The 25,493-nt window shown below is 37.2% G+C and overlaps 1 protein-coding gene across 5 annotated transcripts in view; it reads right to left on the bottom strand.

Annotated features, from left to right (window-relative positions):
- Positions 1-9,233: 9,233 nt before the first annotated feature.
- The window catches only part of CDK8 (cyclin dependent kinase 8), a 128,949-nt gene continuing 112,689 nt past the window's right edge, over positions 9,234-25,493 (bottom strand). For 4 of the 5 annotated variants that reach the window (XM_082700206.1, XM_082700210.1, XM_082700208.1 and 1 more), the window contains 7 exons: positions 20,223-20,366; positions 17,754-17,823; positions 16,904-16,976; positions 14,144-14,241; positions 13,361-13,439; positions 13,083-13,241; positions 9,234-10,545 (listed from right to left, as the gene is read on the bottom strand). In XM_082700206.1, the coding sequence (XP_082556332.1) occupies positions 10,420-10,545; positions 13,083-13,241; positions 13,361-13,439; positions 14,144-14,241; positions 16,904-16,976; positions 17,754-17,823; positions 20,223-20,366 (749 nt within the window). In that variant the 3' untranslated portion in view covers positions 9,234-10,419. The remainder of the gene's footprint in view (positions 10,546-13,082; positions 13,242-13,360; positions 13,440-14,143; positions 14,242-16,903; positions 16,977-17,753; positions 17,824-20,222; positions 20,367-25,493) is intronic. The other variant, XM_082700207.1, reaches the window with a different exon arrangement.

Genomic DNA, 25,493 nt, shown 5'->3' with positions numbered 1-25,493 from the left:
TCCAGTACAAGGGAATCCAAATGAAGTCCATTGGTCTTGGTGTGTTGAGCAGATAGAAGCTGTACTATATAAAAGCTAAGGAGGCTAGAAGTTAAGGCTTTGAAGCTAATGCTTTGAAATGCGGGACTGCAGAGAGAGAGGTTGCTTGGGACATAGGACTGTAGAGGAGTCCCTTCAAATCTTTTGCTGAGTACTGATCTGTGCATGCATGGGAGGACATTACCTGAGGTCACAGAAAACCACTTCCTGGAGCTCACATGGGGCTGAGGATAGTCTATGTTCCTACCAATCAGAGTGGTAGCTAGGGCACTTGGTAGAATTCTCAGAAGGACATTTCTTTAGTTATCACTACTTACTTAGCCCTAGCCAGTTCTGGACCTGACATATAAAACCTAAAAGCAAACATCAAAAGGTTCCAATTAATTTAACTGTATGCCAAAGCAAAATTCAACGTTAAACAAATATAACAAGATCTAGCAAACCAACAAAGCAAAATTCAGTATCCAGCATCCAATAAAAAAAAGAAATTACCGGGTTAAGAAATTTAAAAAGCAATCTCATTTACAATTGCATCAAAGGGAATAAAATACCCAGGAATAAATTTGACCCAGGAAGTAAAAGACCTATACACTGAAAACTACAAGACTGATGAAAGAAATTGAGGATGATACAAATAAACGGAAAGATAACCCATGTCAGTTACATGGAAAAATTGATATTGTTAAAATGTCCACACTACCCCAGCAATCTACAGATTTAATGTAATCTCTATCAAAATTCCAGTGACATTTTTCACAGAAAGAGAAGATAATCCTGAAATGTGTATGGAACCACAAAAGACACCAAAGAGCAAGGCAGCCCTGAGAAAGAACGACAAAAATGGCATCATCCTTTCTGATTTCAGTCTACACTACAAGCTCACAGTGAAATGGGGTCATACTGCAGGAAGAAGGGGACCAAGAGGATTTTGCAAGTACACAAGAGGAGCCTTTGATTAAATCAGAGGAAATTGTGGGTTGTCTATTTTGGCCTATTTGGAGCATATTTTCCACCGATGAAGAAACTCAACTGGAAAAGCAATTACTGCATATTAATCAAGCTGATTTTAGGGCCCAGTAAGCCAGCCTCTTTTTCACATCCGCTAGCACTGTTGAGTATGCTTTCAACAGACATTATCAGTTAACTGCAAGGATACAAATTATTTTTGTATTTCATAACTTTCATGAGAAAACACACCTAAGAAATGGATCTTATTTGTCAACAAGGCAGCCCTCACTGGCAGGCCACAAGCTTACCAATTTCTTCTCTGGCTACTGCTGCCCAGGACACGTTTTGTACTCTGAACAGAATGACTACTTCACCACGTATGACAATCCTAGATTTCTTCCTTTCTCTGGGGCTTGGAAGCTGAGGTAATCTTGACTTTACTACATAACTGATTGAGTTAGGGCAGGGCATAATCTTGCCACACTTTTTTTTTTTTTTCCATTTGTAAAATGGGGGAAATGATAACTTACCTCCCCAAATTTTTGTGAGGAATATTATGTGTAAAATGCTTCACGTAGTGCCTGGCACGTGGTAGGCAGTCCGTGTTACTCTAGGGTCCAGCTGAGACAATACACTTATAATTATGCAACTTTGAATAGTGATTGAGCTTGCCCCACACAGAGCCTTTTAGCATCTCTATGACTCACTGAAAGCATCACAGTTATGACTATAATTCTTACTGTTTACAGGAACTTGGAAAAGAACGACTTGACCAAGGCCTTACATGAAGCAACTGGCAGAACCAAGCCCTAGGTCTTTTGGTCCTAAACCCATGTTCTTTATGATGCTTTGTACCAATACCCTCCCCTCCTTGCCCCTGAAATGTTTTGCACCATATTTCTTTCTCTTTTCAAGAGAAACAATTATGGTTCTTAACCTTCTGTTTAGTGCTTGATCCAATAATGGCTCCCATTGCTGTATTTCCTGTGTGTATATCCTGACTCCTCAACTAAATTAAGTTCCATGAGTATCTGAGGATAGGGACTGTGGTCTGTTCAGTTCTGTTTGGCCACAAGCCCTCACAGCCTATCTTTTTTTTTTTTTTTAAGATTTTATTTATTTATTTGACAGATATAGATCACAAGTAGGCAGAAAGGCAGGCAGAGAGAGAGGGAAGAAGGCTCCCTGCTAAACAGAGAGCCCAATGCGGGCCTCGATCCCAGGACCCTGAGATAATGACCCGAGCTGAAGGCAGAAGCTGAACCCACTGAGCCACCCAGGTGTCCCCCTCACAGCCTATCTAACACAGACCCCATGTTCAGATGTGAATTCAATTCTATCGTTCCCTCAAAACACATTCAGTCTATGGGAAAATCCATAGCTGTCTCTAGGTGAGGTGAATATTGTGAGGACAATTAATTGTTCAGTGCCATCTTTGAAAAGCAGGAGCCCTAAGCTTCATAGAATTCAAAAAGAAAAAAACTTAATGAAGGTTATTGAAGTCAGAGGTACCTTTAAAGAGTTTAGCCCTGGAATTACTATGTCTAGCTGTCCACTTGTGCTCATATAATTGCTCTAAGCTGATTCATGAAAGGCTAGAAACATCTGGTCATGAAAGGACCTAGAAAGTTCAACTCACCTGCTAGAACTAGGTCATATTATAAATCTTTGGAAAAATCAAATCTCCATATGGAGAGAACGCTAATAACAGTTAACTTTAACGAATGGCTCCATGCTAGGCTTGTGCTAAAAGCTTGATGAATTATTGGATTTTAAACTGACTTTAAGGCATCATTTACATGCCATACAAATTGACAATTTACAGTGTACAGTTCCAGGAGTTCTGAAAAAAAATGTATACAGATACCCATGTGACCATCACTACAATTAAGATTCTACTGAGTATCTATTATTACTGCTGGGTGATCTATCCCACTGTACGGATGTACTTCAATGTGTTTACCTATTCATCTGTTGCTAGACATCCATTTTGGTGCTATAATAAATAAAAGTGCTTTGAACATTGTGTGGACATGTTTTCATTTTTCTGGGGCAAATACACGAGAGAGCAGTCACAGGGTCCCATGGGAAATGCATGTTTAATTTTATAAGGAACTGTCAAATTGCTTTCCAAAGTGCCTGTTCTATGTCTGTTCCAACCAGTAACGTATGACAGTTCCAGTTGTTCCGTCCTTGCCAGCACTAGGGACTGTTGGTCCTTTCATCCCCTTTCTGTTTGTTTTTCACAATAGTAGAGTTTAAAACTACTAAAATGTGCCTGAACAGTTCTGTGCGTTTTGACACATACATTTGTGTAGCCATGACAAAAATCAGGATATAGAAGAGTTTCATCACCCCCCAAAATACTCACATGTTCCTTTCTAGTTAAGTCCTCTTCTCCCTCCTGCCCCTGGCAACCAGTGATCTTTTTTCTGTTCTTGTAATTTTGCCTTTTCCAGAATGTCATAAAAATGAGATCACACAGAGTCTGACTTCCTGCATTTAGCAGAGTGAGCTGCGAATCATTCGTGTGTATTAGTAAAGCACTTCCTATTTCACTATATGGGAAATTCTCTATTGCACAGTATCTGTTCACCATTTGGAGAATGTTTGGATAGGTTTCTGGCTTTTAGCAATTACAGTTAAAGCCCCTGTAAAGATCTGTGTACAGATTTCTGTGTGAACTTGTTCTTGCTTCACTTGGGATAGCTGAATTATATGACAAGGGTATGTTTAATTTTAAAAGAAACTGTTAACCTTTTCCAAAATGACTGTGTCATTTTACATTCCCACTAGCAATGTGAGAGGTCTAGTTACTGCACATCTTCACTGGCATTTGGTGCTGTTATCTTTAGTTTTAACCATTTTGATAGGTGTGTATACTCGCTCTCTCTCTCTCTGGCAAATAAATAAAATCTAAAAAAAAAAAAAAAAACCAAAAAACACAACTCTCAAAAAAAGAAAATGCAGAACCAAGATGGTTTCACAGGTGAATTCTACCAAACATTTAAAGAAGAATTAATACCTATTTTTCTCAAACTATTCCAAAATATTAGGAAATTGAATCCAATAATACATTAAAAAAATCATTCACCACAATCAAGTGGGATTTATTCCTGGTATGAGTGAGTGCTTCAATACTTACAAGTCAATCAGAGTGATACATTACATTAACGAGAAAAAGGATAAAAACTAAATGATCATTTTAAAAGATAGAGAAAAAGCATCTGAAAAAGTATAACATCCATTCATGGTAAAAACCCTCAACAGAGTAGGTTTAGTGGGAACATACCTCAACAGAGTAAAGGCCATGTAGGAAAAACCCACAGCTAAAGTCATACTAAATGGTGAAAAACGGAGATCTTTTCTCCTATGATCAGGAACAAGACAAGGAAGTCTACTCTCACCACTTGTATTCCACCTAGCCACAGCAATCAGACAAGAAAAAGAAATAAAAGACATTCAAATTGGTAAGAAAGAAGTAAACTTGCACTGTTTGCAGGTGACATGATACAGTATGTATTAAAAAAAAAAACCATAAAACTCTATCAAAAAACTACTAGAACTGATAAATGAATTCAGTAAGTTTGTAGCTAGCATACAAAATCAATATACAGAAATCCACTGCATTTCTATACAGTAATAATGAAGTAGCAGGGAGAGAAATTAAGAAAACAATTCCATTTACATTTATATCAAAAAGAATAAAATACCTAGGACTAAACTTAATCAATGAGGTGAAAGACCTGTATTCCAAAAACTGTAAAACACCGATAAAAGATACTGAAGACACAAACATATGGAACGATACTCCCTCATGGACTGAAAGAACCACTATAGTTAAAATGTACACACTAGCCAAAGCAATCTACAGATTTAATGCAAGCCTCTTAAAACACCAACAGTATCTTTCACAGAACTAGAATCCTAAAATTTGTACGGAACCACAAAAGAACCCAAATAGCCAAAGCAGTCTTGAAAAAGAAGAACATAGCTGGAGGTATCACAATCCCAGATTTAAGATTTACTACAAAACTATACTAATCAAGACATTATGGTACTAGCACAAAAAGAGATACATGGTTCAATGGATCAGAATATAGACCCCAGAAATAAACCCATGCTTATATGGTCAATCTTTGCCAAAGGAGGCAAGAATAGGCAATGAGAAAAGATAGTCTCTTTAATAAATGATGTTGAAAACTGGACAGCCACATGGAAAAGAATGAAACTGGAGCAATTTCTTATTCTATTTACAAAAAATAAACTCAAAAATGGATTAAAGACCTAAATGAGGGACCTGAAACCATAAAAGTCCTAGAAGAGAACACAGGCAGCAATTTCTCTGACATCAGCTGCAGCAACATTTTTCTAGATATGTCTCCTGATGCAAGGAATACAAAAACATAAATGAACTATCGGGACTACATCAAAATAAGGAAACAATCAGCAAAACTAAGGGCGACCTACAGAATGGGAAAAATATACTTGCAAATGACATATCCAAAAAAGGACTAGTGTCCAAAATATATAAAGAATCGCTACAACCCAATACCCCCCAAATAAATAACCCAATTAAAAAAATGGGCTGAAGAGATGAACAGACATGTTTCCAAAGAAGACATCCAGATGGCCAAAAGACACATGAAAAGGTATTCAACATCACTCATCATCACAGAAATGCAAAACAAAACCACAATGGGATATCGCCTTACACCTGTCAGAATGGCTGAATCAAAAATACAAGAAACAAGTGTTGGCAAGGATGTGGAGGACAAGAAACCCTCCTGCACTGTTGGTGGGAATGCAAATTGGCGTAGCCACTGAGGAAAACAGTATGGAGATTCCTCAAAAAGTTAAAAAATACAATTACCATATGATTCAGCAATTCCACTACTGGGTATCTACCCAAAGAATATGAAAACACTAATTTGAAAAGACACATACACTTTTACTGCGGCATTATTTACAACAGCCAAACTATGGAAGCAGCCCAAGTGCCCATGGATAGATGAATGGATAAAGACGTGATACACACACACACACACACACACACACACACACACACACACACAGGAATATTACTCAGCCATAAAAAAGAATGAAATCTTGCCATTTCAACAACATGGGGGTGTAATGCCAAGTGAAGGCACAGCAAGGAAAACAAAGGAGTCTAAAGTAATTGGAGTAGAGTCATCGATGGGGAGGGAGACGGTAAATGAGAACAGAGAGGAAGCCAACAAACCCGAGTATTTTAGACAATGTTGAGAAACTCTGCCTTGATTCGAAGTGTGATGGGAAGCCACTGAAGGATTAAGAGCATGTACAATGATCATTCTAGTTTATCTTTAAAAGGATAACAAAGTCTTCACCTCCATGGGGGAGACAGACAATAAACAAATTAAAAAAATATATGTATAAAAATGCCAAGTAGTAAGCACTGTTCTGAGGGGAAAGATCACTGCTATGTGAAAGGTGTGGGGGGAAGCAGGAGCAGGAACCAGGCACCAGTTCGGAAGCTAGATGGTAGCTAGGGAGAGAAGATGAAAAGTTCTCTTTTATATATGCTGCGTTTGAGATGCTATTTGACATCCAAATACAAAGTCACTCATGCACTCATTCATTCACTCAGTAAATATTTATAAGCACTATTGTGTGCCAGGCACTCTTGCAGTTGCTGGGATTATTATAGTACATAAAAAGCCTGCCTAGAGGTGCCAGCTAACTGTGGGGGAGATCACGTTGCAATACTGGAGTATATCCAATCAACACCTCTCAGCCCCCAAACAAACATCATGTTACATGTCAGTGACATCTCAGTGAAAAAAGGCTGCCTTTGTGGAGTTTATCTTCCCGTAGGGTGGGGAGAAACAATAAACAAGTGTAAATTAGTGGGGTCAGTGCTGGGCGGGGAAGATGAAGCCGGGTGAAGGAGATAGGGAATGGGAAAGTGGAGAACAGGCTGCTATTTCAGAATGGAAAGGATAAGCCTCCCTAAGACAAGATCTAAAGAGGCCTGAAGAAGTGAGGGAGGGAGCCCAGAACTGGCGGGGGAGAGAGAGCAGGGGGCAGATGCAGACAGAATAGAGCCTAAGGGCCGTGAGACAAGACGTGCTTGACAGGCTCGAGGAACAGTAAAGGACAGCACAGAGGACAGTCATAAGAAATAGGAGGCCACCGTGTGCAGGGACTTGCCTGGCTTTCACTGAGCCAGAAGCACTGGAGGGATGAGAGCAGGGGAGGGCCATGAGCTGTGTTAAAATCTTCACTCAGACTGCTCTGTGTATGTGTGGGGGGTGCGGGGACGCTGAGGGAGTTTAGGGTGGAAACAGGCAGGAAGCTTGTGTAAGAGTCCAGGGAAGAGGGGCACCTGGGTGGCTCAGTCATTAAGTGTCTGCCTTCGACTTGAGTCGTGATCCTGGGGACCTGGGAGGGAGCCCCGAATCGGGTTCCCTGCTTGGCGGGAAGCCTGCTTCTCCCTCTCCCTCTGTGTTCCTTCTCTCGCTGTGTCTCTCTCTGTCAAATAAATAAACAAAATCTTAAAAAAAAAAAAAAAAAAGTCCAGGGAAGAGATGGATGGCTGTGGTTTGGCACAGGGTGACACAGTAAAGGTGGTGAGGGCAGTTCGATTGGGGATAGAAAGGGAAAGCACCCAAGATTTGCATGTAGAATGGATATAGTGTGTGGGAGAGGGGATGGTGCCAAGGTTTCTGTGTGGCTTGGATGACTGGGAGGGAGGGGGTTCCTAGTCACTGAGTCACTGGGACGGTTAAGTCTGTAAAAGGAGCAGGGGGGATGGCAGAGCCAGGAGTCCTCTTTGGATGTGTTCAGTCTAGAGCCCATCTTCAATAATGAGTCAGATACAGCAGGTAGGTCAGGATGGGAAACCTGGCAACCATCAGCCTACACAAGTCCTGAGCCTGGGTGAGACCACTTGGGAGCAAATGGAAAGAGGAGAGGCTGAGATGGAACAGGGATCCTTCCATGGAGCTTCCATTCTATAGGGAAGAGACAGAAAATGGTCAAAAATAGGTGGTGGGCGCAATGTAGAGAAAAAGACCAAGGAATGCGCTGGAGGATGGTGGTTGCTTTGGGTATGTTATTTGTCTATGTGTCACAGATGCAATTAAATATATGAATCAGGAACTATATATGAAATAGTCTGTATATATAAATTTGATAGTCCCCAACATGTTGAATTCCTCAAGACTGGACAGAGCACGCCAAGAAAGGAGGTTGATAAATTTAAAAATCAGAGAACTGAGCCCTAGGAGTTTCCAACATTTACAGTGGAGTTTCTGGTAATGGGTTTTGCTTTCTGAAATTTATGCAGGAGAAGGTGGGTTGTCAACAGGGCAGCCCTCTCTCCAAGCCACTGACTGAAATGTTGCTGTTTGCTCAACCTTCAGACCAGCTTGGAGGTGTGTTCTCCCTGTGTATTCCTCAGACTTCTACATCAGAACCAACTGAGGAGCTTGTTAAAAATGAAGATTCCGTGTCCCTCCCCACTCCCCCAAACTGTCCTCTGGGACTAGATCCAGGGAAAACAAATTGCGGATGATCTTCATGCCCATGAAGGCTGGAAGTCACTGTATCAAAGGTAGGAGGCAAAAACAGAAGACAATCCGAGTGGCGGGAAACAAGAAGACATGGTTAGGTAAGACCCACTCAGTCCATGGCCAGAGGGGATCTCCTAAAGGTGCTGAGGGCAGAGCTCTAGGATCAGATCCTCACGCTGTGTGGAGGAGCTGTGGCGCGGGGAGAGAGAACGCGGAAATGCCGATTTGGCTTCTGAATTGTTCTTACTGTGATAGGGCTATCGGGATTGGAATTCCTCAGTTCTTCAAATGTTTTTTAGAATTTTTTAGAGGAATGAGCTGACTTTTTAAGGAAAAAACTATGTTAGCTTTTAAAATCTGCTCTGTTTTGTGCTGAAGGAGAGAGGAAAAATAATTATTTGGGCTAAAACAAATTGTTCTCAGCATACTGAGTTAGACTTTATTCTAGAAATGGAAGGCTCATCATAATTCTTTCAATTAGAAAGGTAGTCTAGTTGACATCTTCTATTATAGTGCAGCAGAGTAAAGAATCCATATCTAAATCATAAGTCATTACTCCACTCCACTCCGGAGGCAGGATATATAGACATTACTAAGGAAAACAACTGAAGAGATTTAGTTAGAGGCCACTTATTAAGGAGTACTTTAAAACACCTATGTGTATATAAAAATAGAGCCAACTTCATATTTTGATTTATGAAAAATAAATTTATTACATAACACCTTGTTTTTAACAATGTTCAATTTTTTTTTTAAATTCAGAATACTTGTGTCATTCATGTAAAATAGTTTGATACAGTACATTGTATGTTATAGGTTTTTTTTTTCCTCAAAAATTCTAAGGCTCTCCTACTCCTTCTCCTTTGCTGAAGTAAGGGCACCCTAAACAACGTGCGAACAAGTTTTAAAAAGGAAAATTATCTGAACAAAATTTTAATAGCACTACACCAACCAGCTTTAAAATCAGGACAAAATATCTGAATGGGATGCCGCACCTTTCAGAGGAAGTTATCATTCATGCTTTTTTCATCTTAAAGCATGCTCACTAATCAGCAACACCAACAGGAAAAATAAAACACTGTCTATGACAATCATTTCAGTTTGTTTGCCAAACCAAACAGGTTTATATCAATGACAACATATTTAATTACTATCAAATAGCAGCTTTAATACCAGTCAAGTCATAGATTGAAAATAAAAACAAACTTATAAGTTGGAAATTAATCTTTGGGAGTTTTGAAACCTTTCTGGAAAAACTATGTGGTTTTTGTACTTTCAAAAAAACCCAAGCAATAGCCTTGGTCAAAAAACACTGATTAATGTAGAAAATGAATCAACCCACTGATAAGACACTAAAATGAAAGGTGTACCAAAATAATCTCACTTTGAGTCTTGGTTATTTTGTTGAGTTAACATATACTGTATGTTTCAAGTACCAGTTAAACTTTGTGTGTGTGTGTGTGTGTGTGTGTGAGTGAGTGTGTACTATTGGTCAGATAATGTTGTTACACTGAAAGAATTCACCACATACAACGACAAATGCTCGCCCCTAGCACATTTCACAGCTTCAACTGCTACAGACTGTCACTGAAAAAAATGCATTGGTCAGTCTGAACCATGTCAAGTAAACTATGGAAGTAGCAAATCCACAACACAAACTGTGCTAGCACTTTCTTTCAAGTCTAACTCCAAAACAGGTACAACTTGGAAGCCACTACCCCGGTCTGTGAAAAGTGGTGGAACTTGGCTACCGGACAGTTTGAGGATGTGGGTGTACAGTACATTCCCATGGCCCATACCAGGTTCCCGCAGAGAGCTGCACCGTCAGTCCTGCAGCACTAGCAACAGTGCATCGACAACATTCCAGCGCAGCTCAGTACCGGTGTGTCTGATGTGAGTACTGTGGAGGCTGCTGGGAGGTAGCTGAGTATCCCATGCTGCTCTGTGGCTGTGATGTGCTTGGTCCAGGGTTGGGATAGGCAGCATGTGGATTGGAACGCTGCAAAAGAATGAGCAAGGAAGCAGAGTCAGGTGTTTCTAAGAGCTGGCTCCATCCCAAGCTGGTGAGGCTTAGGTTTGCAATGTCATTTATTTAGATGTAGTAAGAATTTAAAAGTCTCGAACCATGTACTAGCTTTAGAATAAAAATGACAAAAACCCCCAATCTTTTAATGTCAGCTAAGGTCAGAAGTATTACCAGTAAATAATACTAAGCTGAGTCTCATGACTCTGCTGTGCAGTTCATTGTTTTTCTATAGCAGTAATCCCCTTTTTAAGCTGTTTTGTAACCACCTGATAAGTAATAATTAATTTGCTTGAGATGTTTATACGTGAACTTAATGATATATACACGAAGACATTCAAAGCTAATTTACATGCTGGTTTCTTCAACAGAAGGCTCCCAGTACACGTGTGACTAAAGAATAAAAATGAACAGGACAAGAAATGGTACTGCAGAATCATTTTCTTAGGCATTAAATATTTTTATGCCCTTTAATGAATTTTATTTTCTGCAACAAGTTATATACAAAATTAAGTTTATAATTATAGAAACATAAGAATAATGTTATTCTCAATTCTAAAAGCTGTACAAAGGGAAAGAACAGAGACAGAGTTGAGTCCTGTGATTTTGATCTATTATTCCCTTCCTGCACCTCTCTCTCTTATTATTAGCTCCCAAGACAAACATAATAACTTATTAACCATAATTTACTACCTCCTTCTTTCAAAGCACATTCAATAAATCGTATAATTCTAAATTCTACCAACTCTAGCAAAATAACATTTTAAAAAGAGTAAACACATGAAATTATAGTCACTACAAAAACCAACCATCAGATGATAACATCAAGAAACAAAGAAGCACAGCAATTTTCTTGGTTTCAATAGCAAAGGACCGAACACTGCCCTGCTTCATTCCAAGGATGCCATCACCTTAGCAAGCAAACACATTCTTGAGCCAAGAGGGATGTACTTTTCCCACCCGGATAGGGACAAAAAGATGCTGGAACAAACAAGAGCCCCCAGAGATGTCTGTCCTTGATTTCCTTGTTTAGTTTCCCAGAAAAGAGTTATTTACTACCCAGGCAGACAAGAATTTCTAGGGTTTGGTAGACTGGACCTTTCCTTAACCAAAGCAAAGAGTTAAGATCTCATTTCTGAAGGGTCATAGCAGGCTCTGGGAACCTTATTAGTTTAGTAAGATCTCCTTTTCTCTTTCAGTAGGTAAATAACTTTACTTGGTCCAGTTTCCAGTTTCCTCCCCACACTGAGACCCAGGTGAGCTGGCAATATTAGAATAAGCAGGGAGGTGGTATATGATTTTCCAAGTGGTCTTCCTGCAAAGAAAATGGCAATGCCACGTGAGGGGATCCACAAGCAGACAACGGAGCAGTCTTGGTTGTGAGATCTAAGCCTGTGTCCTGGGTCTACCCCCAGCTCAGGTGAACACGTGGAAGTTACCTCACCTCTCTGAGCATCTCTGGAATGACAATGATCACCCTTACCTCACAGGGTTACCACAATGATCAAAGGAAATATGTAGGTTTCATGCTTGGTATAAAAGCTGGCATAGTAAGCACCCAACAAGCTCTTATTATTACAGTCATCACTAGTACCACCATCACCACTTAAGAAGTGCTTAATGTATACTATGAATGCTACTAAGAATTTTAATGATAGTAATGGTAATAAAAGCAGACAAAAAAGTGGTACCCTCTGTTAAGCACTACAGCAGGCTAGCTGCTGTGCCTTAGCATATGTCCTCTCATTTAATCCTTAGCTCCACCTCACACTTGCCATCAACCATTTCTGCAAATAAGGAAACTGAGAACATCTGAATTACTTACTCAAGGTTACCCAAAGCCAGCGGCTGGGATCTGAAAGTCTGTGTTTTTTTTTGTTGTTTTTAAAGATATTATTTATTTACTTGAGAGAGAGCAAGCAAGAGAGGCCACAGGCTGGGGCGGGGGGTGGGAGGTAGTGCAGAGGGAGAAGGAGAAGCAGACCCTCTGCTGAGCAGGGAGTCCAACTCAGGGCTTTATCCCAGGACCCCGGGATCATGACCTGAGCCAAAGGCAGACACTGAACTGACTGAACCACCCAGGAACCCTGAAAGCCTGTGTTCTTAATCATTCCTGGTATACTGTAAACAGCCTTGATTGAGCTCCTACCACAAAGCAGGGGCTAGGATTTATTACATCTACTCCTATTACAACTATAAGTAAGGCTTGGCCAGGCTCATTTACAGATGAAAAACTAAAGCCAGGAAATGTTATATTATTTGTCCAAGGTCACACAGTTAATAAATGGCATAACTTAAGTTTGATCATTCCAGGTCTGTCTAATTCAAAAGTCAGTAAGTACCCTGTTCTGTACCAGAGTCAGTACTTTTCCATGTCAGTAACACTCAGGTCAACATATTTCCCCAGGTACATAAAGGTCAGCATTTTCTTAGTTATACTGCATTTTCCAAAGGTCACAAACCCATATACAAATACTGATATGTCAAGTAAGTACAAAATAAACTAGAAATACCTGATAGTCTGAGGTCATGATTAGTCCACCTGAGGTAGTGGTAGGAGGAACAACTCTCACTTTTTTCAACGGGGGTCCCTGTGTATGACTGCTGTCTTGATTCCCTGGGTGACCAGTTCCATTAGTATGGTTATTGCCCTGCTGCTGCTGCTGGTTCTTCTCAATTGGTTAAATAGAAAAATAAAGTTCAACTCAGAAGGAGAACCAAATACAAACAAGAAAATGTTACCGTGGCATTGAATAAAACAAGAAGCAGCCAAATGTACTTTAATACTTACTTTGTCTCCTTTGTCATCAGGCTCTTCTTCTGTTAAAAATTCTCGTTTTGGGTAAGGGATTTGACAACCGGCAAAAACACTGCTCAGGGGAAAAAAGAAAAATGATTTCTGGCATGCCAATCAATATTTCAGATTCTTCATTTTATTCTTTCAAGACAGATTTTGTTTCCATATTTTTAGAATAAGTACCTTTCAACTGTGACAAGATGAATCTTTTCTTCTAATCAGTGACATTACAGCAGGCCATGGGAGGGATTTCATTGTATAAAAATAATCAATAATCATCAAATATGACTCAATTTTCTTTTATTCCGGCCTCACTCTTTTATTGTTACAACCCAAAAATAGACTCCAGAGGAAATGTCACTATTTGAACACAATTTTTTTTAACTCTCCCTTCTACATATAAAAGATGACACGGGAAACACAAATTTATTTGGGAATGGAATTTGCCATTGAAACATAAAACTGTAATTGCAAGCAGCGGGCAATCTCCGTGAGTCTAAGTGCGCCACAGCACACATAAACAACCCGCCACTGTGTACCTGGTGCCCCACTGAAGCCCAGGCTGGCCATGTTTCATTAAGGAATATAGGAACAGGAGTGCCTCTTACCTCTAAAAGCCTGAAATGATACCTCAGTCATCAGAACTCAGTTTTTGCTTGTCATTGGGATTTCCCTGGGTCCCCAGGTAGGAGGAGTGGCAACTTGGAGATGACAACTCAAACAATCGTGCTCCAAAAAATTCTACCATGCTGGTGAGTTAACACATTGATCACTTACTCTGATGTAGGAAGTGGATCTTCTAAGAAATAGGGATCCTGCATAGCCTGTTCTGAGGTAATTCGCTTTATTGGGTCCATGGTAAGTAACTTCTGAAGCTGAAACCATAAATCATAAAAACATTACTGCGTTACTTCTCATAGTTTTATATCCTTGGGCATATGTGGAACGTATATGCTTTTTGATGAAAACAGCACAATCTGAAGGGTATTTATTCCCCCAAATTAACAACAGGAAAAACTTGACTATTACATTTGATGTAGTAATTCACATTTAGTTGTTCTAATAATCAGGATCTTACTTGGTTCTCCTATAAGAGGCTACTAAACCTACTTCTTACTCTAAATTAATTATCTACATTATGCAAAGTGCTTTGTACAATTTAAAACAGGACTCAAATCTTTATTTTCTATTCCTTTTCTATTAAGGGGAAAATTATTATAGCACAAATAATACACTAGCCACATGTAGCTATTTAGATTTAAAACCAAATTAAGCTTAAAAAATCAATTTCTCATTCATATCAGGTACAATTGCAGAGCTCAAGAGCCACAGGTGGCTAATGTGCTCCCTACTGGACAGTGCAGATCATCAGAGAAAGTTCTCCTGGCCAGGGCTATCCTAGTCTAAATAAATATGATGCTTGATACAGAACTTGTTTAGTACAGAGGGATTATGAATGGAGACTTAAAGGTACTGCTTGGGTTCAAGTCTTCACCTGACATTTATTAGCTGAATGACTTCGGACAAGTTGCTTACTCTCTCTGTAACCTCATTTGTCAAACGGAGATTAGAAATAACGCCTACTACCATAGGTTTGTTTTCAAAATTAAATGAGGAAATACATGGAAAGCAAGTCTAGTGATACCTAACACAAAAAAAGCAGTATGTGTTAGCTGCCATTATTAGTATTATTTTAATTATTTTGCTACCTACAGAAATGTCACGCTAATGTGAAAATACAGAATTTTTTCATTAAAACATAGTTCACTTAAGACTTTATGAACTAGAATATTTGATTTATTTTTATTTATTTTAGAACATTTGATTTTAGTAGGTGATTTAAGAGCTTATCTAAATAGTTGTCTCTCAGCTTATCCTCTTTGATCTAATATGGTGGTTTTCAGACTTCAGAGTACATCAGAAGTACCCCGGGAGCACCTCTCAAAGCAGACTGCTAGGCCCCACTCCCAGAGCTCTGGGATATCTGTGCAGGAGTCTGAGGAGTGGCCTTTCTACCAAGTTCCCTGGGGATTCTACTGCTAAGGACCAGGATCGCACTTGAAAACCAACAGATGCATTGAGACTTGATGGGAGAACACAATCAGAGGACAGACATAAAGTATTTAAAAATACAGAGGAAATGCTGGGATGGGAAGATTTAAATTTAATTATGATGATCCGATATTTCAGTGGAAGCACAACTTTAATTTTAGAGGTGAAAGGAAAAGCATGGGTTTGCCATTTAAAATGCTCAACAGTTTTAATGGAGTTACATTAGAGCTTTCAGATGGGTCTACACAAGATAGGTCACTGTGGTAAAAACAAGCAACTAAGCTGCAAGGGAAATAGATCTCTGGGATTTCAGTGGTAATGGTTGTGAGAGTCACTGCAGACTACACGGAATAGCAGCAAGTTGGGGGTAAGTAAGAGCAAGTCCCCTGAATTGTGACTCTGGGCCTACCACTATTATCATTATTTTATTAGAATAAATAAGGCTCTAACTTACCTTCCTGTTTGGGTCCTGTTATAAGTACATTATAAGAAACCATTATTTGGATAATAATATATTGTGTGGCAATAAGATAGGTTAGGCCTTGCTTTTAAAGTTGCTGATATGAAATATATGATATGTGACATGAAATAAAAATAAACAGAGGGCGTAGAAGCAGAAGCAGAAGACAGAGAAGAAACAAAGAAAATAGATGAAGTGTTTGCAAGTGGCCTGCTATTGTAACAAGGAAAATACAGTACTTTTAAGACAAATTCCCACTTAATGAATTCATTTAAAAATATTGAGAATAAAGGACGAAAAGAATTTTAAGCCAAATACAATACAACCTACTCCCTGAAATTTCCCCTTTGTATGTTATATAACTTTAAAAAACCCCCCAGAATAATTTTTAATTGTTATGATATAAAAATGGAAATTTTACTGTAAACAAATTTAAGCTGGCAAAGTTGACTATAATGTCATAAATTACAATAGTGCATGGATTCATTTAGATTCTAAAATAAACGATTTTTCCATTATACAGTAATAAATTCTGCATCTCATATTCTTCCAGAAAAAGCAACTAATACACACCATCACCAAAGGACTTCTAATACCCGTTTGTAAGAGTATCTTGGGAGTTAATAATTTTTAAAAATAATCTTTCAAAAAGTTGAAATACAAAATAATTTGTAAAAGTTACTTCTGAGTACTGGGATGGTTTTCTTTTGGATTCTTCTCTCAAATTGTTGAAATTAAAAAAAAAATAGATGAAAACCAATAAATGTAATTTTTAAAATGTTCTTGACAGACTTGGTACAATAACTATCTTTTAAAAACCTAATGTAACCAAAAATTAGTCTGTTAAACCGTGTTATGGGTTTGGAAAAACAAGTTTTCATGCCTTTACTAATACGCAGCAACAAGATGTCTGGATTTACCATTAAAGTACTCTAAGAGTGTTAAATAACCGTATAAACTGACCCCAAAACACCTCTGGTTAGCTAACCAGGGAAAAAATTTTATTATTGTTCTCTAAAGCTTACCAAGTGGAATGCTTTACTATCTGGTTTAACTTTATGTTTTTCCATATACTTGATAAGGCTGCAGTTGGTATACCTGAAAGAGAAATACTATGAAATATCTATATGAGATTTTGAGGTTAATTTTACATTGGCTGAAGTTTTTCCAAACAATCATTTTAATCACAACCGATAAAGAATATTTATTGAAAATGGCATAATTGGCAAAGCATTAGCTCAATTTCATATTTTATTCAATATTCACACTAGTCACTTATGAATGGGTACCACTGAGAAAACACAAGATAATTTCATAAATAATATATACTGAATAGCATTTTTTATAAGACTGTTATTTTAACAATTCTCTTAAATAACATATGGGTCAAATATTTAATTCAGCCTTTCTAGTAGGTTTAAAACAAATTTAAAATTTTTAAAAAATTTGTTATAGGCCTTTAAACTGTCCTCTCCCAATGCTCTGATCTTGTATTATAAATAAATGAAATATTCCTTCTTCTCTACGAAAACCTGATTAAAATGACTATACAATCCAGGTGGGTGGGCAAGTGATGGCTAGCAAGGTTGCTTATTTCAGTTTCTGACTGTGATCCTTTCCACTGATGCTTGCTTCCAGAAAATAATAAATATGGAAGAGTTTTTTTTCTCATATCCAAATCAGCTGCTAAAACTAGCTGTTTACCTTCTTTATATCACTTAAATATCTTAAAAGATAAAATATTTATTAAGTAAAGAAGTAAAAGTATTTATTAGAATAAGCTTATGTTTAGTATTCCATTGAGTATTCAATCTTTGATACAGAGGATTCTGGAAAAGCAGAAATCAACAAAGGTCTATTTTCTTTCCAACTTACGTATTTCTTCTGAAATCTTTCATTAATGTTGAATGTTCAGGCATCTTTTTTATATCTTCCCAATCTTTATCTGTGAAATATATTGATAAAATTTTATGTTGTCTAGGTTCCTATTCTCAAGAATTTTAATAAAAGTTACCTCAATTTTCATCACATGTCTTATATACTTTGAATCTCCATGAAAGCACAGACCTCAAATAAATGACTAGCTATAGTAAATATCTTATCTTGACCTATAAATACAATTCTCATCCCTTGTATAGCATTAGACCTCTATAAGTTGATCTTTTTAGGGCTTACTTTCTATGTAATTTACTATAATTTACCTCAATTTCTGTAAGTAGAGAGGAATAAGTTATTAATAAATATTTCTATTTCTGTTTGTAGGACCACTTTTTCCCCCTTTCTACTCAATGTCTTGGATACATCAGCAACCAGTCTCTTCAATGACAAATCTCCCCCCTCTGTAGTTTTAAGATGCATTATTTTTAACATGGACCTCCTATGTTCACTTTATTAAATATACTGTTTTCCAGCAGTGATCAATGTAAGCAGCAACAACTGTCTGGAACAGAACAGGGTAGGACATAAGTAGTATGCAAATAAGTCTGCTGGTGGCTTGGCAAGTTTCAGTAACATTAACAACCCCAGCTTACTTATATGAAGAAGAAAATGTTTCAGTTGGCTTGCTGGCCTTAGAGTTGCCTCAACAACATGTGCTACTACTAGTTTTCTTCATCACGGTCAATGGACTTGTCCTGAAAGACCACCAGCTGCAGGACTACAGCAGGTAGCTTCACAGCACTGTTAGCTTTTCAATGACCTTTAGACATCTGCCTTCAATCTCCTTACACGGAGATGTGCAACTAGCCTCCAAAGACACCGCACTGTAAAGTCAACTAAATACATATGGGATTTTCTCAATTATTTCCTTGCTCTAACTTCTCTATTTTGTTAATTTCTCAAGATAGACATCCTGAGATAATCTTTTACTTTTCCTTCAATTACATATAAAAAAATCTGTATTTGTCCTTTATTCTCCATCTTTTTTATCACTTTCCACCTGGAGCACTGCTATATAGGCAAACAGCTGGCTTTCCTGTCTTCAGTTACCTCTCTCTGAGTTTTACCTACCACAACCATACTAATCTTTCTAAAATATAACGTAAACAATGTCACTAGTTCTCAAGAACTTATCATGGATTCTCATTCTTTTGTGCATTAAATCTAAACCCTACTGCCTGCTTTTCAACTTTCTTATAATCTGAGCATCCCCTAACTGTTGAACTACACATTAAGAATCACCTCTTGCAGAGGCCACCCCCCTCTTCCACTGCCTAAACCACATTCCTTTCTCTCAGGCCTTAGAAATGGTGGACACATTCAGAAGTGGGAAGAAAAAGCCATTCTTCTCCATCTACTCAAACCATAGCTATTATTTAAACATTCTACTTCAAGTAGTACAATACAAATTCCAAGAAGGCAAGAATCATGCCAGTTATATCAACATTATTTTATGCATAACACAAGGCCTGGCACATGGCAAGTACTCAAATGTTTAGTGAATAAATAAACTTCTCATCACAAAAAAGCAGTATTCACAGACCCACTGACCAATTCTGCAGTAAGTTAGTATCTGTGTTAACACTCTTACAAGGAAATGTGAAATTAGAACTCCCAGATATTTCTGTATTAGTCTTGTGTTACCCTGACCTGATAAAAATTCCTAGTAAGAAATAATTTCTAATAAATACCTGACTAGCCAATATTATGTAGGTTTTTTAAAGCAAAATTTCATTATGCTAGACCTCTGGGCAGAGTTTTTCGATACTGATGAACTACCATGCCATGGCATAACAAGGGATGGGGATACCGCTGAAAAACTAAGGGGTCTGATGCCTGTGATGAGACACCTAAACAACTTTCTCCCTGCTGCCAATCAGTGTAGGCAAAGTTGCTGTTCTAACAGAACACTTAAAAGAATGTTCTTACTGACAAGAGTTACAGGGTAAAAAATTCTGTTATTTAATATAATGTGATTCTGTATAGTGCCCTAAATATAAATAATGTTCAAAATTTGTATTTAAATACCAAGTATTGGCATTATTATATGTGCTGCCAGACAAAAATACATACTACTGAATTTATTTGTAAGAACTAAAGGTACCTTTTAATACAGATATAACAAATATTTTATCATTTCGAATATTAAACAACAAAACAAAACAAAAGAATAAAATGAAACAAAAATATACTCCTCAAATTCAGAAAACCCACAAATATCTTTATGCTAATTTGTGAACTCTATAAATTTTTCTATTTCTAAGGATCTTTGATTAATGCAAGCCATAAATATAAAGAATTGAGTAAGAGTAGCTTTCATCAGCTAAAGATATACACCTTTCCAATGAAGATAACTAAGTTCAAACAACAGTGATTTAAAAACAAAAACAAAAACATAATGTGTACCTGCAGGAAATCCCATTACATTGAATATTCTGTCCAGCTGGTCATGGTGATAAGGATTACTAGTTTTGATGTCCTCTTGTCGACAGTGAAATATTGGTTCTGACGTTAGTAGTTCTGCAAATATACACCCTATAGCCCAAATATCTTTAAAACAAAAAGAAAAAAAAAAAAAGAAAAGAAAAAAAAAAGGAAAGGAAAAAAGAAAAAGAAAGGAGGAAAATAAAGTGGTTCTTTCCAAAAGAAAATGCATTTTTATCTTGGTGGGGACTGTTTTTTCTTTCTTTTCTTTTCCTAATAAGTCATATTAATTCCTAAAGCAATTATCATTAAAAATATCATGGAATATTGCTTGAAAATATATATTCCCACCCGACACATCCCAATTTTTTCATTCACTATTATACCTTCATTCCACCCAGGGGCTTCATTCCAAGTTCAAATCAAGTAAGCTAAAATTTTGGAAATTTTTAAATGGATCCAACATTACCTTATTCTGTGAAATACATACAAAGCTGCATATGGAGCACAGGAGCCACAAACAAACAAACAAAATAAAACAGAAAATAAAACAAAAATAGAAAAACCAAATAGCTTTTGAAATTGGGCATACTTGCCAAAAACAATCAGCATAATTTTTTGAGGTAAAAATATTTTTTCTTTGTCTAGTCTATGTATTTGCTAATTTGTAAAGTCTAATAATTATCCTTTCATGCTAGCACGAGTTAGCAAGGTGTTATTACAGCAGGAGAAAGATAATGCCTGATCTCAAGTATTCTAATGAAACTGCATTTCTACTTGAACAGTTTTTTGTTCAAAGTATTTCTTTATGCTACAGTGGAGTCAGATTTTGCAATTTAATAGGATAAGAAAATAGGGAGCAAAATACTACCTTTACGATAGGTATAAAGGGTATAAATTCACTAGAATTGGTTATAAAAGCCAGGCAAAATGGATTCCTCAAGTACAACAAATTCCTCTCATTCACTTTAAGATATAAGCTAACTTTCATTGATATTAAACTTTTACTCAATAGAACTGTTATTAATAGAGGAAAGATCTACATGCCACTTCAGAATTTAAAACTGAAATTACTCAGTTCCAACTTTAACAAAGCCCTAAACCAGCAAAGTTAACTTCTCTATGCTAAGTACAATGGTGTGAACAGAGCAGACACTTAATCAGTCGTTTCTGACGGATCTAACCAATACCTGTGGTAAATATAAACAACTATAGAGGGAAAAATAAAAACCACTATTTTATTAAAGCCAATTGTTCAGGTATGTTAATAATTGTCACATAAATAGAAAATGTGAAAAAGATCTTAATTTATAAAATAACTCAGAATTCCTAAAATCTAAAATTAGAATATAGATAATTAAGGTAAAATGATCACATTTATAGATTTCAGAATAACAAGTTAATCATCTATTAAGATTATACACCATAACTACAAGCAAGTGATATTTGAAAAGGACACGGTTTGCATATCCATTTTCTCCCACATCATGAGAACCAAGTTAGCCAATACCAGTATACAGAAAAGTATGAAGACATACTAGCCAAGCTATTTTGTTTTTAGTATCAGAAAGTAAATGGAGAAAATATTTTGTGATTATTCTTTTGATGTATGTACCCCATGTGATAACTTGACTTATGATCATCTTAATCAAAGGAAAAGATATGCAAGCGAAGGAGCATCACAAAAAGGGTCAATGGGTTAATTTGCATGTTTAAAACTCTACTCATAGCATCCAGAAGACACCATAACAACTCATTCTGGTTAGCTATGAAAAATACTAAAGAAAACTAACATGTAAGGAAGATGAGAGGTATGTAAGTGGTATAGCTATATCCTTAAAGTGACAAACTGCTTCTAAAATAAAAGGTCAGAAAGTAGGAAGAAAAAGTTCATTCGACTTTATTTACTCTTACCCTTAGAACCTTCTTCTCTTTATCTTTTCTATTCTCTCTTACCTTTTGGCAATCTCATCACCATCCTTCCTTTCTTCAAATTCCTGATCCAGACATTAATCATGAAGTTAGCTAAACAGGTTATTATTTTAGAAAAATTTCTAAATCTGTGTATGTACGTCTCTCCTTAACTATCTTAACTCCCCCCCGCCCCAAATGTGCCAAGTTCATGGAAAAGTCCTTTCCTGGTCACCTACCAGCCTACTTTACTTCCTTCTAGCACTTTCCAAAGTAAAAACATATAAATCTCATCTACTTCTCAAACTCTGAGATGCTTTGTGCAGCTATTGAGCTAACTAGGCAAAGTAGATAGCAATTAGCAGACTAATTGGACCCAAATTGGGGGGGAGCTTGTTAAAGTATTAATCAATAGATGTATTAACAGCAAGTTTCTACCTTAATAAAAGAGTAAATTCTCATTCTCCCTATCTTATTTCTCACTTAATAGAATGTCATGTAATTAGTGGGCATTCAGTTTTTTGAAAACAAACATCTGAGTTTAAAAGTCCATACTTTAGTAAAACTTTAAGACTGCTTCAGTGATGATTAATTAAAGACTGAAACTCCCTTTTCAGGTTTCTCCATGAAGTCAACCAAACAAAACCCCCAAATACTCAAAACTGAATTAAACTTTGTCACTGGGAGTACAATGTTTACTAACCTATTATTTACTCTCTTTGGCTTAATGATTCAGCTTGTAGTTTTGTACAAGTGAATAAAAGACTGCAGCACCAAAGTCTGTTTGCAATAGAGGATGGGAACATTTTTTCCCTGTGCTCTTTGGCTGCTTCTTAGTAGCCTTCAGTTTAACATAATCCACCAAACTGCACTAGCAGATTTCACCCTTCTAAATGATGCCTTTAAAATGAACTATTGAATAAGTAATCTGTGCACTGAACTACAAAAGTTCTTCTATTAGCTGCTCAAACTACAACCATCTGACAGGGAAGTAAAAATGCTAGGCAAGTTCTTGGTAAGTAGCTTTCACTGTGGTGAGGGGAATTTATACTTTAATGGACCCTCAGGTTACTTACATTAAGTAACAGAATGGGATTGTGTGGGAAAGATGGGAATCACAGAAGAGGCTTGCATTTTTATTCCTTTATCCTATTCTTTAAAATTTATATTAAAAATGGTTTACATAGAATTTCTCTCTCTCAAAAAAAGAAGTAATTGGAAAGATACCCATATTTAACATTTTTGAGCCAATGTCTTCATAAAGGAAAAATGTTTTAAAGATTGCTCTTGGCCAAGTCAGGTGTTCATAGGGCAGGGATCACCACCGCAGAGGGGCTGCCCTGACCTTGGTTTCAATCATCTGCACCCCAGTTTGTTCCCTCTATATTTTTCCTATCTCAGAAGCAACTGTTTTACCCAGGGTCACAGAACTTTTGGAGTTGAAGAGATGATTTAGTCTAAATTCCCACTTTCAAACAATGAGGCTAAAGAACTCAATGTTTTACCTGGGGGTGAGCATGTGTGCGAACGAGAGCAAGCACACACACACATCCCACCCTGAGTGACAAAGCTAAGGCTAGAAGTCGGATTAATTTGCATACATTTTGGTTTTTCTTAAGTTTTAAAAAGTTTAGCTAATAGTTATCCAATAAATTTGGATGATGAGAAGGAGGAAGAGAGGAAAAATATGAAGAAAGACCTTCTCTTTTGCAAATTATAAAGCCATTTGAACAAGGGAATCTACCTAACTGCTAGTAGTTTAGCTTTGTGACAAATAGTCCTGCATCAAAACTGCCAACTGCAGCTTGTCCTAGTGAATAACAGGTTATACAAATTGCAATGTTCACAACAAAATATAAGTTTCTTGAGAAAAAGATAATAGAGTCAGAGTCTCTAGCTTCTGTGATGGCGTATTTTTTACTTAAATTAAATCAATTCAAAGTTTTCAGTGGATAACAGCTAAGATTAGGCAATCTTTTTTTTTTTTTTTTTTTTTTTTAAATATTTTAGTTGTTTGCCAGGGAGAGAGAGAGAGAGAGCATAAGCAGGAGAAGTAGCAGGAAGAGGGAGAAGCAGACTCCCCACTGAACAGGGAGCCTGATGTGGGGCTTGATCCCTGGACCCTGGGATCATGACTTGAGTCGAAGGCAGAGGCTTAACTAACTGAGCCTCCCAGGCGTCCCAGGCAATCACTACCTTATCTGTGTAGTCTATTAATATGTCTTATCAAAAATAACAATGCTTTTGAATATTCATTTCCTAGGTGGAAAAAGTAGTTATGCATCATATTAGTTTATATTCTAAGCACTCAGAATATACTTATAAAAAAGATAACCAAATGTATGTGCAGGTAATAATATAGCTTCAGTAATTTTTACTTTTCCTTCTAATTGATTTTTTTTTTTAAAATAAGCATTTTATTTTGGAGTAATTTTAGACTTAAAGAAAAGTTGCAAAGATAGTACAGAGAAGTCTTGTATCTAACTGACTTAATTTATCTGCCTTTACTTTTTTATAAAATGAAATATGATCTCAAAGCAGTTATGAACATTAGTGAACATAAAGATTTTCTGAAGAAAGACACGTTGGGTTAAGATTAATATGGGGGAATAATCACAAGCATTTCTTCTTTCCCTTCTTGAGTATACACTGAAATGGCAGCAAAGTAAGAAAGGTTAATAGTAATCCATAGTAATAAAAAGAACAGGAGGAGATCACTGGTGATAAGACTGACTGATTCATTCATTCATTCATTCATTCATTCATTCAACAAAGAGTACTGAGTTCTCACTGCACACAGTGCCTACTAGGGTGACCAGCTAGGCAAGATCTATCTATGTTAGTGGATTTTAGATACTATACAATGCTAACAAGGCAGTAAGATGGAAGTGGGTTGGGGAAGGCTGAATGACTACTTTCAACTGCGTGATCATTGAGGTTTTCTCTGAAGAAGTAGTGCTTTGACTAAGAACTGAAAAAAAGAGAGAGAGAGAGAGAGAGAGAGACTGGCCATATGAAGACCTGATCTAGGCAGAGATACATAAGAACACTTTACTTTGGGAAGACAGAAGGCAGATGGAACAGCTCAGAGAAGGCCCCAGGCCACAGTATTTTTGCTGAGTGTGAAGCAGAATTGTCCTGTACAACTCTGGAAGATTCTGTCCTTAGAGGACTAGCTACAAAGTCTGTATTATTTTTTCTTCCCAAAGTCTGTGTTTTGAATAGTTGATTCTCCTTCTCCTGCTCCCCTCCACTGCCCTGAAACTACCAGGTACAAAACTAGGACCTAAAGTTGGAAGACTCTTCCCTTAAAGAATCTGAATGGCCTCAGGACAAAGGCTT

Source organism: Mustela nivalis (assembly GCF_964662115.1).
Source record: "Mustela nivalis genome assembly, chromosome: 15".
Taxonomy (NCBI): domain Eukaryota; kingdom Metazoa; phylum Chordata; class Mammalia; order Carnivora; family Mustelidae; genus Mustela; species Mustela nivalis.
Note: the sequence above shows the minus strand (reverse complement) of the source record. Positions and strands in the feature narration are given on the sequence as shown.